Source organism: Tupaia chinensis, unplaced genomic scaffold (genome assembly GCF_000334495.1).
Source record: "Tupaia chinensis unplaced genomic scaffold, TupChi_1.0 Scaffold000527_1, whole genome shotgun sequence".
NCBI classification, from domain to species: Eukaryota; Metazoa; Chordata; class Mammalia; order Scandentia; family Tupaiidae; genus Tupaia; species Tupaia belangeri.
The window spans coordinates 4,776,057-4,791,162 of NW_006160040.1; the positions used below are offsets into that span (position 1 = coordinate 4,776,057).

Sequence of the window (15,106 nt, forward strand, 5' to 3'; positions counted from 1 at the left end):
TCTCTCTCTCTGGTCAAATGAAAAAATAACTATCAGTAAAATTAAAGTTATAAAAAAAATGATTCTTTAAAAAAAAATAAAATGTGAAGGCTACTACTTTTTCTGGCAGGTATAATTTGTTAAAGGGTTGTATAATTTAGGCCTTTCTTCTAACCTGTGCGTTTTTAATGATAATGGATGATGAGTTCATTCCGGCCCATCGTCCAGTTGCAAGCACAAGCTTCATTTGGCTAAACGCAGAGAAACTGACTGGCCTGGCCACGGCCTTTAGAAATGTGTTCCACTTCGGGCAGCGAAGCAGCTGGGCAGGGACTGCTGAGAGCAAGGAGTGACGGGGGTGAGTTTAAAGCAATGAAACGGCGAGTTACTAAATCATCACCACGTCGTTAATGGCTCCTATCCCAGCAGTAAACGAAACACTGGGGGTGGGCTGCTCTCTACTTGCGTCCTTAGCGAGGACTTCTGAGAATCACCAGTTGTTAGGAGCTTATTCATCAGACACCAGGTACTTAGCATCTTACAATTAAGGCATATTGAAGAGCCGTGGGGAGACCAGTGCAGGGAGAGATTTGTCCTGTGGGTGTGTGTGTATTGGAGGGAGGGGAGTTGGTTGGGGTGGAGAAAAGGCTAAGCAGTCTTCCCAGAGGAGCAGATTTTATTGATTTATTGGGTTGTTGTTGAAGTTATGATGTATTTTTTCTGTTTTTCTATGCAAAAATGCACCATGACTTTCCCGACAAAATGCTACATATTTATTTTTTTAGGTTTGTGCACTTGCTGGAGAGAGCAAGAGGGAAAGTGTAAAATCATCCCCCCCCCCCCCCCCGCACACCACAGGCCCGTCTCCTCTATTCTCCTCTCGGGAGTTTGAGCATGCATGCACACGCACCCTGAGTGATTTTTTTAAGCCACCTGATCCAGTACTTGAACTGCCATATGGGAGCCAAGCACCTTAACCACCATGAGGTTGATCTGTGCAGGTCCACTTATACACACAGTTTTTCAATAATTACTGAAAATGTATCTTGTTTTTCTTATGATTTTTCTTAATAACATTTTTTCTAGCACACTTTTTTTGTAAGAATATAGTATATAAAACATACAACATACATTAATTAATGGCTTATGTTACTGGTACAGCTTCTAGTCAACAGCAGGTTATTAGTATCACACTTTGGGGAAGTCACAGCTTATGTAGATCTTTGACTGGTAGGCACCCCTCACCTTGGCATTCAACTGAAATCTTGCTAGTAGAGATGACTGGGATGTTGTTGGGCAGAGCAAAAACATTCCGTAGCAGAGGAGACTGCATTTCGCTGTCAGAGGGCGTGAAATGGGAATGGCCAGTTTGGAGACGGGTAAGAAGACTGCTTTGGCAAAGTGTAAAGGCACGACCGGTAACGAGCCGAATGTGTGCTTATGGTGCAATCTGGAAAGGGCCTGCTAAGCACATTATTTCAGGGGTGATCTTACAAGCAGGGAAGTGCCAGGAGTGAGTTCCTGTAGGTGAGAAATATGATCATAGCTTTGTTTTGAGCAATCCTGGGTGTGAGGTAGAGAATTAATTCGGAATAGAGAGCTCTTGGAGAAAAGAAGTACAATTCTTGTCACATTGACCTGAAGAGTTAAGAGGGGACTTAATTAACTTTGGAGGTTGGCAGTGAGAAGGAGAAACAGGGGAGCAGACTGGAGAACATTTTACAGAAGGAGAGATGGTAGGATTTAAAGATTGGACCCGGATATTGAGTGAAAGAGTAATGGTGAAATTTTAATGACTTTCATAGGGTCAGGAAGGAGGCCTGAAACAGAATTCAGGGAGAGCGAGGAGTCTTTAGAGGGGAAGATAATATTGACTCATGGCATTTAAGGGGGTTTGCCTATCCACATGCAGCTGCCTTGGAGGCAGCTCTCGATGTAAAGCTCAGGAGCAGGTGAGTATGAGCTGAGTACGTATGAAGCCGGAACACAGTAATGATTGAAACAACTGGGAAACACTAGAGGTGTCCTGAGTAACACCTATGTAAAAAGCCAGGGGATGAACAGAAGAAGTAGCCAACTAGACTAGAGAAAAATGAGAAAGAAGTAATATTGCGAGAACCAATGGTAAAAAGAGGGGATTTTTTGTGTTTTTTTTTTTTTTTTCCACTTTTCATTTGCTGGTTCTGGTCTCTGAACTTAGCCTCTATTCATTCTTCTTTTTTAAAATTTTTATTTATTTATTTTTAATTAATTTATTTTTTATATACATTCGATGACATTGTTTAGCTTATGAAGGGAACATTTGAAAACCTGTGGCACATAAAAAGAGTTTTAATTAAGAGAGAGTGGTTACCAGTGCAGAGGGCAATGAGACATCCAGAAAGATTACTCTCAAAAACCAAGTCAGTGGGTCAGCACTCAGGCGGCCAATGGCAACTTTATAGACTCTTCCAGAAGAGCGTTGTGGGGATGGAAGCCAGATTACAGTGTGATAGAATGTGGTCAGGAGATGGTGGAGTGGAAATATTTTCTTTGAATTATTTTCCTATTAAAATAGTTCACCATTTCATCTATTTTCTGGTCTCTTACTCATGGTGATATAGGATAAGTACATATATATATACTGCAGTCCCCTCTTCTCCATTCTTCTGGGATTTTGGTCATGTACGCACACATACCCAGCGAGATTTTCAAACCCCCAGGTCTGGGATTTGAACCGCCTTTGGCCACATGAGAGTCCATTGCCTCAAACAACCATGCCACCTGCCAATTAAAACAACAACAATAACAACAACTGGCATTTACAAAGAGTACAAGCCTTGGGTGCTGAAGAAATGCTCCTCTTCTGAAAGCTAACTGATCTTGACAGTGTTTGTTTCCTATCTCCATCTGCCAGTTAGAACCTTACTTTGATCATCCGAGGAAATGGGAGATTTAGGCTCACAGTGTGGAAATTGAGAAGGCTCCATTAAATGTAGCTATCGGGTTGTCACATCATGACTTTTCTGACAACCCAGTGCTTATAGAATTCTTAAACTGAACAGTGTGTTGATTAGGTATGAATCCTAAACAATCCCCCTTCTGAACTCACTGTCTCCCTCCTTTCCTATCAATCCCTTTAGGCCACCAATGATTTTATTTAAATTAACGATTAACTAAGTTAGGTAGGACAGAACTCAATAACAACAGAACAGAGGGCAGAGAGGACAAAACACTAATTTCTCCCCACTTTTGCCTGTAATTCATTCTGTGCTGAGCTACCAGGACTACCCACTCCAATGGTTAATCAAACTACTGGATTGTCATAAAAGTCATGCAACATATTTGCATAGAAAATTATGTCCTGACTTTCCTGACAATGTAATATTTAACTTAGAACAACTGCTGAAAATATCTCCCTCTTTTCTACCCTGAGAATAAATTCCCAAGAGAAACTAAGTTATCTGTGCCCAAACTGTAAAATACAGCCTTCTAAGTTAGAAATTTTGAATAAAGAGAATGGGCTCTTTGGATAAACCATATTTCTAATGAAGTACAATTGATTCCCCCAGTACTGATTTTACTGCCAAATTTCCTCATCTGTTTCTGAGTGTTAAATATATTGGTATCTGGGAACCAGCAGTTAGCATAATGGCTATGTCGCTGGATTCCCACGTAGTCGACCGTGGTTCGAGTCCTGGACCCGGTGGCTTAAACTCACGCCGGGCGTGTGTGCATGCGTGCCCAAGATCCCGCCGAGAGGAGAATGGAGGAGAAGGAATTGTGGCGTGGTCATCCCCCCTGGGGGGTGATTTCTCGCTTTCTGTCTCTCTGTCTCTCTCTGTCTGTCTGGCGAGCGCACGCGCCCTATAGCAAAAAACCTCTCAAAAAAAAAATAAAAAAGAAAAAGAAAAAGAAAAATATTGGTATCATTACAATTAAGAATTGCTTGAACATATAGAGTTCCTTTAAACCCTTAAAATAACCATATTGTGTATACAGGCTCATAAAATTAAAACTGGCGTGAATTTAGGTGAATTAAAGGACTCTTAGAAAAGCGAGCTATCACTACTAAGTGATGCCGTATCATAAGCTAATTCTCTGCATGGCCATCAGAGGACTCATTTGTATTAGTGTACCCAGGACTAAAAAAATTTCAGTCCAGTTCCTTGGCCTGGTGGTTAAGGCAGCTGGATCTCACATAGTCAAAGTGTGGTTTAAGTCCTGGACATTGTGGCTTGAGAAACATTTAGGGAGCATGTGCATGCCTGCCCGAAATCCCGAAAGGAGGGAAGATGGAGGCGAAGGGATTGCGGCGTGACCATGCCCTATGGGGTGAGAGGGTGTTTTCTCTTCTCCCTGTGTATTTCTCTGGCAACTGCGTGTGCCCTCTGGAGAAAGATTTTTAAAAGGTACTCATATATTAGTCCTTTAAAAAGGAAAATAAATATTAAAAATTATTGTTTTAAATTGTATCTACCATTGATTTTCTGTTTTATACTTTCATTTGACCAAAGATACATTTTTAAAAAGTTTTTAAATGCCAGGAATTAAAAAAAAAAGTTGGAGATGAAAATAATATAAACACTGTAAAGTTAGAGGTTATTAATTTGATCTGTTTTTCTATTTTTTCCAATGTTAGAGGCCTACTATCAGGATGTACCACATTATTATTTTGCTTGAGAGCTGGCCCTTGACACACACAGGTGACATTTGACAGGGTGGGATGACTTCTTAGACAAATACCAGCTCAGAGTTTAAATGGAAAAAGGCCAGTTAGCAAACAGATAATAAATAGAATATATGAGTCAAAAAGATCATGGTCCCACCCCCAGTTAGGAAAGAATTCATACTAAAATTATGTAAAGGTCTGTCTGAGAGTTTCTTGAGGTTGAGCCCAAAGCTAAAAAAAAAAAAAAAAAAAAAAAGGAAAAATAATACAAACCTTATCAATTTAAAAAGAGAGCTAAATATTCCTTCTGAAATGCTTAGGTTACTGGATAAAATAGTGCAATATTTAGGACACACTCATGTTTGTTATTTTTCTGAAAATCATTTTATTTACTGAATCTGACAAGCCTAGCCACAATGCCAAGCACAGCAGTTTCACATGCGCCTCTGCAATCTGCCACCACCAGATTGGATTCACCAGCAAGAACTCTCCCCACCAGCTCCCCGTGCCAATTCACCAAACAATTGAGCTCTTTGTATAAAAACAGGTCAAGAAAGTATAAATACTATAAACCAGCTCCTGGATTGCCCTAGCCTAGCCAAAAAGGTTCAAGTTAGTCCAGCGTGAACCAGGGAAGTAATTGCTTCTTTCTTAACCCCCTCCTGGGGCTACTGAGTGACACCCTTCTTGCCCCATAGTCCTCTCTCCTTCACTCTGTGTTCTCTCCTATTCAATCATTGAAAGCTATTCTGGAGTAGAGCTCAGAGGATGGAAAAGGTCATTTCAATCACCCTGCTTGCTTCATTTTCCCCAAGGCTCAGTTGAGAAGTTTTGACATGTCTGCCTCCCTGAAACCAGCACCACAATCAAGATAAACATATCCATCACCAACCCACTAGACACACCAAAAACAAAAACAAAAACAAACAAACAAAACAAAACAAAACAGGGGATCTCCCCGTTTTTTCAATTCACACTCATGAAGTGTGACTTTCTAGCCTGCGGAGCACCTTCTCTGGCCTGAGATTTTAGCTTCCTTTGGCATTTTCGTTTCCATATTAAGATTGATCCAAGGTTCCTTAGATCAATGTTTCCCAAAGGGCATCCCATGAAACAGGATACTAAAGAGAGATTCTCAGGCTCTCTGTCTCCTTGAGTTATTTATTTATTTATTTATTTATTGTTTCTCATGCCTTTATTGTTTTAAATAAATACATTTTTTATTCATTTTGTTTAAAACAAAATCAGCTCTGTTTAAACCAACCTGATTGCTGTCTGTACCAACTTCTTTCTATGAAAAAATCTGACCAACAGTAAAAAAATATGGAACGCTTCATGGATTTGCATGCCATCCTTGCGCAGGGGCCATGCTAATCTTCTCTGTATCGTTCCAATTTTAGTATATGTGCTGCCGAAGCGAGCACAAGTTATTTATTTATTTTTTTCTTTCTTTTTCTTTTTTTGGAGAGGTTTTTGCTATAGGGCGTGTGTGCTCAACAGACAGGCAGAGAGAGACAGAGAGATAGAAAGCGAGAAATCACCCCCCAGAGGGGATGGCCACACCGCAATCCCTTCTCCTCCATTCTCCTCTTGGGATCTTGGGCACGCACACACACGTGCCCAGCGTGAGTTTAAAAGCCACTGGGGCAGGGACTCAAACCATGGTTGACTACATGGGAGTCCAGCCATTACGCTAACTGCTGGTCCCTCCTTGAGTTACTTTTTTTAAGATAGAGTCAAATCTTTTTTTTTTTTTTTTTTTTTTTAAGATCGAGTCTTGCTATTTTGCTTAGGTCAGCCTTTAGCTCATGATTCTCCTGCCCGAGCCTCCCGAAGTCCCTGGGCTTTTAGCAACATATCACCATGACCAGTCTTTAGGTCAGACCAGGAATGAAATCCAGGCCTCCCATGTGGCCCTGGCCTACAGAACACAGTGTTTTAGCTGTGCACACCACATGGCTATACTGAGATTCTCTATTTATTAAGCAGTATTTGTGTGCTATTTATCTCAAGTGTTCAACTCTCTTGTGTAGAGAATGAGAAACTTTCTCTTATACCCTCATAGACTCAGTGCCTGGATCTGAAAATTAAATTGGCAAAATACAGATTAACAGGAGAAAGCATTTATTATGTATACATATGAAGGTCTTCATAGGAAAGAAGCAAAGACCCAAAGAAGCTGTTAGACCCAGCTGCTGGACAAAAGCAGTAAATGGTGGAGAGAGACCTAGATGAAGGAGAGAAGAGTGGCCTTGTAGGAGGGGTCAACTGTGGGAAGGTGGGTGTATGGAGACACTGATGGAAGATAAGGATTACTTGGCAAATTTCGTTATGCGTACTCAGATTTGTGCCTTCTCCATTGATAAGACTCATGTTCCACAATTGAGAGTCATTCTTCCCTTCTTGATATGGCAGATGGAGACATCGTCACATATGAAAGTTTATGCTACCTTTAGAAAGGGAGATTTCTGCTCTGCTTTAGACAGAATGGGAGAGGGCATAGAGCTTTCTCACACCAGCTATTTTCAATTGTTTTCAGCTCAAAATAACCCTTAGACCCAGCCATAGTGGTGCAAGTGGTAGGGCACTACTGTGCAATAATGGAGCAATATGGGAGGCCCAAGTTCAGATCTTGGGTTGACCTGAACATAGCAGGTATACCTGCGTATGATCTTAGTTTGCTTGGAGGTGGTGAAGATCATGGTGTGGCAAGACCCTGTCAAGGTTCTCACCCCTCTTTTGAAATAAATAAATAAAATTTATATGCCAAAGTGGCATATTTGGGGATGGCATATGCATATCCCCTTCTTTGGGGAACCTTGGGAGCCGTGATTGGCAACATCTAAACATTCCTGAGTTTGTCCTAAAGGCTAATGAAAGAACCTCAGATCTCACCTGACCTTCAACCCAGAGAGGGAGAAGAGTTACAGAACCAACATCCAGAAAGAAAAAGAGTCTTTTCCACCATAATTATATGACATTCCCTTCAAAGGGAAGGGCTACGTCCTCTAGTTCCACTGTAGCTGCACTGGTTAAGGCGAGGTTTCGTACCAGGTTCAAGTTGCCCACTATACCCTCTAGAGCAGGGATCTTCAACCACAGGTCTACAGACTCCCACAGGATCTGAGGGCAGACGTCAATGTATCTGTGAATTCTGAAGGAGAAAAAAAAAAGGGACCTTTAGTTTTATTAACTTTAAATGAAATCTAGCATTTTCTTCATAAATGAATATAGGGAACAAAAAATGATAGTATTTGGAGAATCTGGGACTTTATTACCAACTGCCAATTTAAAATATTTTATATCAAACTGAAATTATTGCAGATGGCTCTAAATAACACTGGTACATAGAGCTCCTTCAGAATTTTCAGGAGTCGGTAGGCTCTATGCTAGTCCTCGGCACTGACTGTATTAACAATGAAGTGTATGTGTTACTGTAAAGTTTAGTTTGTTTATATGTTGACAACTAATTTCAATATAATCCATTTCCTTTAGAATCATACATCATTTGTTTTAGAGGTGTGAAGACATTATTCTTTTTTTTTTTTTTTTTTTTTAAGAATGATTTATTTAGGGACCAGCAGTTGGCGTAATGGTTATGTTGCTGGACTCCCATTTAGTCAACCACAGTTCAAGTCCTGGACCTGGTGGCTTAAACTCACACCAGATGCATGTGCGTGTGTGCTCAAGATCCTGGAGGAGAATGGAGGAGAAGGGATTGTGGCGTGGCCATTGCCTCTGGGGGTGATTTCTCACTTTCTGTTTCTTTGTCTCTTTCTGTCTTTCTGGCAAGCACATGCGCCCTACAGCAAAAACAAAAACAAAAACAAAAGCTCTTTAAAAAGAATTATTTATTTAATTTTATTTATAATGATGATGATGATGATTTTTTAATTTGCTAAAGGGCACGTGTGCTCACCCAAGAGAGAGAGAAAGCGAGAAAGCCAGCAGCCAGGTCCGGCACTCAAACCATGTGGGAGTCCAATATTTTAACCACCACACCACCTGCTGACCCCAAAGATATTATTCTAAAAAGGGTTTCTAGGCATCATTTGGCTGTTTAAGGACATTTGGCACAACATAGGTTAAAAACTGCTCATTCTGATGGCATTGGCATTGGTACCCTGCCTGTTGCAGGCCCTGATCAATGCAGTCTGCTGCAGTAGTGTTTCGGGTTCCAAAACACTGGTATTCCTTTGGTCTGTCCACATCCTCATTTCCTTTCTTTTTCTGACACTTGGTTCTGTCACTCTTCTTTGCCTTCTGTGTGCTGCCACCATGTTCAAGTCATACCTGCACTTTCCCGGTCCTTCCTGGCTTTGCTTTCTTAGCCATGGACTTTTCATATGAGAGGGGCTTTCTCTTTCTTTCTTGAATTATTCATTAAATTTATTTAATTAATTAATTATTTCCTTTTTTTTTTCCTGAAGAGAGTTTTTTGGTTTTTGTTTTGTTTTTCTTTTTTTTTCTTTTCTTTTTTTTTTCTTTTTTTTACTAGGGCACATGCACTCACAAGAGATACAGAAAGAGACAGAGAAATAGAAAGCGAGAAATCACACCCCAGGGGGATGACTACACTGCAAATTCTTCTCCAGTCTCTTCTCAGGATTTTGGGCACGTACACATATGCAGCTGGCGTGATTTTCACATCTCCAAGTCTGGGACTCAAATCATAGTCAGCCACGTGGGAGTCCAGCAATGTAACCATTATACTATCTGCTGGTCCTTTATTATTTTTAATCTGATGAGAGAGAGACTGAGGGAAAATGAGGAAGTAAGCCACCAGGCCGGAGACTCAAACCACAGTCAACCGTGGGAGTCCAGCGCCTTCACCACCATACCTCCAGCTGAGCCCTGGAGGCGGGGAGCTCTTTATGTCCTTTTAGGAAATTCCTTAGTTTGTTAAGAGACCAAACTTCCTGGCCTTGAGCAACCGAGAAGACCATCACCCTAGGAAATAATACCAGGCTTTTTCTAATGCATTGCAAACTATCCTTGGCTGTCAGGTTGGAAATCACAAGCTCAGCAATTCACTCCTCACTCACTGACCGTTAAATACTGTCACCCACTAGGCCTTCCAGGGTAAGAGAGAAACCTTAGGAGGGGGACGTTGTCGGAGAAGACTATTTGAAGAAAGACATCTTGAGAAAAACTTGGCAGAAGCATGTGTTGGGTTGGCTCTGCAGTGGGAGAAAGGATTCAGTTATGAGACTGGTAGGGATGAATGTTCAGAGGCTCCCAGGGACACTGACTTATCCACCAAGCAATATAGACCAGGCGCTTGGGCATATAGTGCATCTCACAGATGATCAATGTGTGAGATGTGGAAGAAAAGAAAAAACCGACTCCAAAAATAAGAAAATACAAAAGAGATGTCAATTAATCTTTAATTATCTGACCTCAAATGTAAAACTTGTAACCGAGCACTTAAAAATATTTTAGTACATTAGATGAGGTCCAGCAGGTAGTACAGTGGTTAAGGGGCTGGACTCCCATGTGGTTGACCACAATTTGAGTCCTAAGCCCCCTGCACCAGGGCCTCTCCTCAGAGGTTCAGAATTGTGTGTGTCCTGCTGACGCCCATGGGGATCCAAAGCATGAGGTCTGACCTCCAGTCTCTGATGGGCCATAGGCCTGCTTCTGCTGTTACTATCAATCTTTTCTCCCCCCAGCTTCTTGATAGTTACTTTGAAGCCTACCAGCACACCCTGGACCCTGAGGAGAGGTTTGCCTTAGGGCAAGTGATGACTGATATCATGCACCGGACCCCGAGGTTTGATCTAGACCACCCTTACTTCATTAAGGCCTACCAAGATGAATGCACCTGCTTGAGAATTCACCTGCAGCTGGTGCGAGGCATCCTCAACCAGCATGTGAGTAGAGCCGGGTTTTCAAAGGTAGCATGTGAAAAACAAACAAAATAAAGGAAAAGGTGAAATACCGCATGTGAGAAGACAATGGAAGACAGGGACAAGAAATGGGAATAGTGTTTTCCTTTCAGAGGAGGTCCAGAGCATGGGTTTTCTAGGGCAGGTACAGCGTGTTCATTTGTAAGCTTATTTGCCTTGTTGAATTCCAAGCATAACTATGTTCTTATCGGGGTTTCTGACCCTAATTACAGTAATTGTCCACAAGGAACTGATGACCTCAGTTTTTATTAGATTGTAGAGTTTATCAGTAATAGAAGAACTGGTGATACATCTTTTCAAGACATTCATGTACAAAGTAGTGTTTATTCTAAAAGCTGTGATTACTTTTCGGGACACCAAAAGACACAATCACATCATACAAACCTTATGACACGAAGCAAGTAGGAGACAAAGGATTGCTGCTACCTGATTGGAATTTTGCCCATGTAGTGACTTACAGAGCCTTCTTTTCCCCTCAAATTTGTCTCTTTTTCCCCTTAAATTTGTCTGAAGCTGATGGCTTTTGCTTTCCTTGGCTGACCCTGAGCTCAGACTGAGAGCCCAGCATGTCTCATCCCAAATGATTCTTCAAAACAATGTCTGGGTGAACACTGGTCAAATGATGAAGACACAAAGGGATGTGAGCCTTCCCCTGTCGAGGCTCATAAGTCACATCCATGGCAAAGTTTATCTTCTCTAATTTTAGTGTTTATGCTACATTTTTAGATAGAGCAGCAGCGGGAGTATGTCCAGAGGCTTTGGCGAGATGATCATCTAGACGTTAGGAATAAATTCGGGCTTCCCCTTAATGTCATTTGCAAACAACTTATTTCCATCAACAATAGCTGGTAAGTTGGTATTGACTTTAGGCATTTTATATTTACTTTTCTAGATTAGTCAAGGGTATAGTGTTAAATCTAACTACTGCTCTATAAAGCAACTTTTAGGTATTTGGGGAGGTGAGAGAAGTTGGTATAAAAGACACAGAAGAGGGATTCCCTTGTATATTGAAAATCTATTTATTTTATAAATAAGAAAAAAATAGCAGGTTAGAATTTAAACTTATATGACTGGGCGCAGAATAGTCATTCCTTGGGACCAGCACATGAGGTAATGATTATGTCACTGGACTCTCCTGTAGTTTACTGTGGTTCAAGTCCTGGACCCAGCAGCTTGAAACACATCGGGTGCATGTGCTTGTGTGTCCAAAAACCCAAGAAGAGAATGGAGGAGAAGGGGTTGCAGCGTGGCTATCCCTCCTGGGGAGTGATTTCTCACTTTCTGTCCCTCTCTGTCTCTCTGACAAACACATGTGTCCATGTGTCCTATAACAAAAATCTCTCTAAAAAAAAAGAAAAGAAAAAAGAAACTCACACTGAACATATTTACATGTCTTCCATTCTAAGAGAATGGAGGAGAAGGGATTATGATCCCCTGTTTAAAAAAAAAAAAAAAAGTCATTCCTTGAGGAGTACAAAAACAAAAAAGGCTCTTGAAATGTTCTCAGAAGATTTAATCAGAAATGTCTTACCAGTCCACATATGTGAAACTTGGGTGTGCTTCAGATTTTCCCAGAAAGGAAATTTTGGAGGACCAGGAGGTGGCATAGTGGTTAATGTGCTAGACTCACACATGGTCGACCACAGTTCAAGTCCTGGACCCAGTAACTTGAAAAATCACACTGGGCGCTTGTGTGTGTACCCAAAATCCCAGGAGGAGAATGGAGGGGGAGGGATTGCAGCACAGCCATTTCCCCTGGGGAGTGATTTCTCACTTTCTCTCTACTGTCTCTCTCCAGCAAGCATATGAGCCCTATGGCCAAAACCTAGCCACTGTCACTAGAGATTTCTGCAGACTTGCCTGATGACACCACTCTTTTAAGGGGCAGTGTTGAATTTCCTGAGACCACTCAGAGAGAAGATTACTTTAAGCCCCTCCCCCTTGACACGTAGCATGACCCCTGACCCATTTCCTTCCCACCTTCACAGTTAGCGGGAACCAAGAAGCAGGTGACAACCCTCAGGCTGATTAGTGTCACTCAAGATCACAATCTGTCTGTGGCTTCCACGTAGGCAGTAATGTTGGCTAGCTTCTCTCAACATCCAACAAATATGTATTGAGCACATACATGTTCCAGGCAGTTCTGTAGGAGCTAGGGACACAGATGTGAACAACACAGGCATGGCCCTTGCCCCTGATAGGTGTGCAAGCCAGCGGCAAGGGAGACTTTACCCCAGAGATGCTGTCATGGGTTATGTTCTCATCATGGGGATAGGCAGGGTGCCGGGGAGCTGACAGCCAAGAGTCTATCCCTGTTTCTTAAGAAAGAGCCCAAGTGGCATGGTGGTTAAGGTGCTGGACTCCCACTTGGCTGACTATAGTTTGAGTCCCAGACCTGGTGACTTGCTTTTTCGCTTTCCCTTTCTCTCTGTCTGTCTCTTTATGATCAAATTTTAAAAATAGTTATAACAAATAAAATTAAATAAATAAAATAATTTTAGAAAAAAGGAGAGGTGGTGGTGTGGTGACTAAGGGCACTGGAATCTCACATGGCTGATCAGTTTGAGTCCTGGACCTGGTGGCTTGCTTTCTCACTTTCCATCTCTCTCACTCTCTCTCTTTCTGTGCCTCTCTGGTCAAATTAAAATAAAATTAAATTAAATAACTATAAAAAAATACTCTTCTTATTAAAAAGAGAGAGAGAGCCCTGTAAGCTCCAGACACAAAACTCTGAATTTTCTCTCTAGTTTTCCCAGGACTGATTTCTTCACGGTAATGGGCCTGAGACGGCAGCTGTGTGTGGAGTCGTGATGGCAGGAATCACTGTGAGTGCAGGAAGTGGTTTTTGGCAGAATGGGCCGGGGCTGTATGGATACTGAAACCTGTTAGAGTAGTCTCAAAAGCAAGTATCATTTGCTTGATGAGATTCCTTTCCAGACTTTGGGCTGTGTTTTTAACGATTCAAGACTAAGAAGAACCCCATTTGCATAGATTTAAAGGGAAATACGTTCTTCAGTTCTACGTAGGTATAGAAGGACAATTGACTCGTACTGTACCTTTTATGGCCAAAGGAATAATTTACAGAGCATTCTATTGTGTATAGTTGTGTATATAATTTAAAAATTCTTTGTCTACTAACATTTTTGGACAAAGGGGACAGAGGTACAGATGAAAAATAAAAACTAATAATCATGGATATGATTGTCTTTTCATTTAGTCACTTTCTTTTCATTTCCAGAGGGCACACACACTCACCAGAGAGAGAGAAAGCACCACTCCCCCTACCATGGCACAGGGTCTCTTCACAACGCCTTCTCCTCCAGCCTGTCAGGATTTGGGGTATACGCACACAGAGGCCCAAAGTGTTTTTCAAGGCACAGGGGCCAGGATTAGAACCTAGGCTGGTTATGTGGAATCTAATTCCCTTAACCACTAGGCTATGGGTCTAACCCTACTTAGTCATGTTCAGCTATTTGATTAAACACTGATCACTGAAATATCAAGTCTTGTTGTATCCAGACTATAATGTATAATTACATTCGTATTGGGCTTTTCGAATATACACCTAAATCGTCGGTAGTTCAATGTGAACAATAGAGTGTGTTCTCTAACTCGTAGTTTCCCTCAGCTACCTCTGCGGTTCTAGTTGTCTCAACTTGGCCCTGTAGGAGCTGTTTTGGTCCTTAAAGAAATAAAAGTCAAATATCTTTGGAAACAGGTAAGGTTCTTCCCTGAATAACATTGTCATTCATTTGTCCTCTTCTTCAAGTCCAGCTTTGAAGAACATTTATCTGCTGGAGTTCCACCCTTCCCTCGGACAGGCAGCACTCATCCCCAAAGCCCTTGAGCACCTCCTTCGAGAAGCCCGCCATGCCTGCAGACCTGCAACAGCTAGTGGCCTTGCCTTGCTGGAGCGAAAGGTCCTACAGTTGGCCCTGGACCTGTGGCTCACCCCAACAAAGCCCGAGGCCTGGTACAGTGCGCAGCTCCAGAAAGATGTAGGTTTTTTCTGAAGAGACTAGTCCTTGGCAAAGAGATGTTTCCTTCCAGATGTTTCTATTTAGCTTTATTTTTCCATTTGGCTCTATTCCCCTCTGTTTGGCCAAAGACAGATCACAGTCAGGGCCTTGCCAACATTTTTTGTGTGATTTTTTTGTGTGTGTGTCAAAATTCTAGTTTATAAGGATGTTTCTATAATTAGCATTAAAAGAGGGAATATACTTAGGTATTAAAAGATGTTTTCTGGTTTATTTATATTTAGACATTATATACTTTTAATTAAAAATCATATATTTTTCTTTCATCAAGACCGTTCTGGGAACCAGCAGTTAGCGTAATGACTATGTCGCTGGACTCCCACGTAGTCGACCGTGGTTCGTGTCCTGGACCCGGTGGCTTAAAACTCACGCTGGGCGCGTGTGCGTGCATGCCCAAGAACCCGAGAGGAGAATGGAGGAGAAGGGATTGCAGCGTGACCATCTCCCCTGGAGGGTGATTTCTTGCTTTCTGTCTCTATCTCTCTGTCTGTCTGGCGAGCACACGTGCCCTACAGTGAAAATCTCTCCAA

The 15,106-nt window shown here is 41.7% G+C and overlaps 1 protein-coding gene and 1 non-coding gene across 2 annotated transcripts in view; one reads left to right on the plus strand and one right to left on the minus strand.

Annotated features, from left to right (window-relative positions):
- CCDC162P (coiled-coil domain containing 162) overlaps positions 1–15,106 on the plus strand; it is a 185,821-nt gene that overhangs the window by 59,561 nt on the left and 111,154 nt on the right. Inside the window, exons 17-19 of the mRNA XM_027775129.1 lie at positions 10,303–10,503; positions 11,266–11,387; positions 14,309–14,537. Coding sequence (XP_027630930.1) covers positions 10,303–10,503; positions 11,266–11,387; positions 14,309–14,537 — 552 coding nt within the window. The remainder of the gene's footprint in view (positions 1–10,302; positions 10,504–11,265; positions 11,388–14,308; positions 14,538–15,106) is intronic.
- LOC114009376 (U6 spliceosomal RNA) lies at positions 5,948–6,054 on the minus strand. The gene has a single exon (XR_003550802.1). It is a non-coding gene; the product is annotated as a U6 spliceosomal RNA (small nuclear RNA).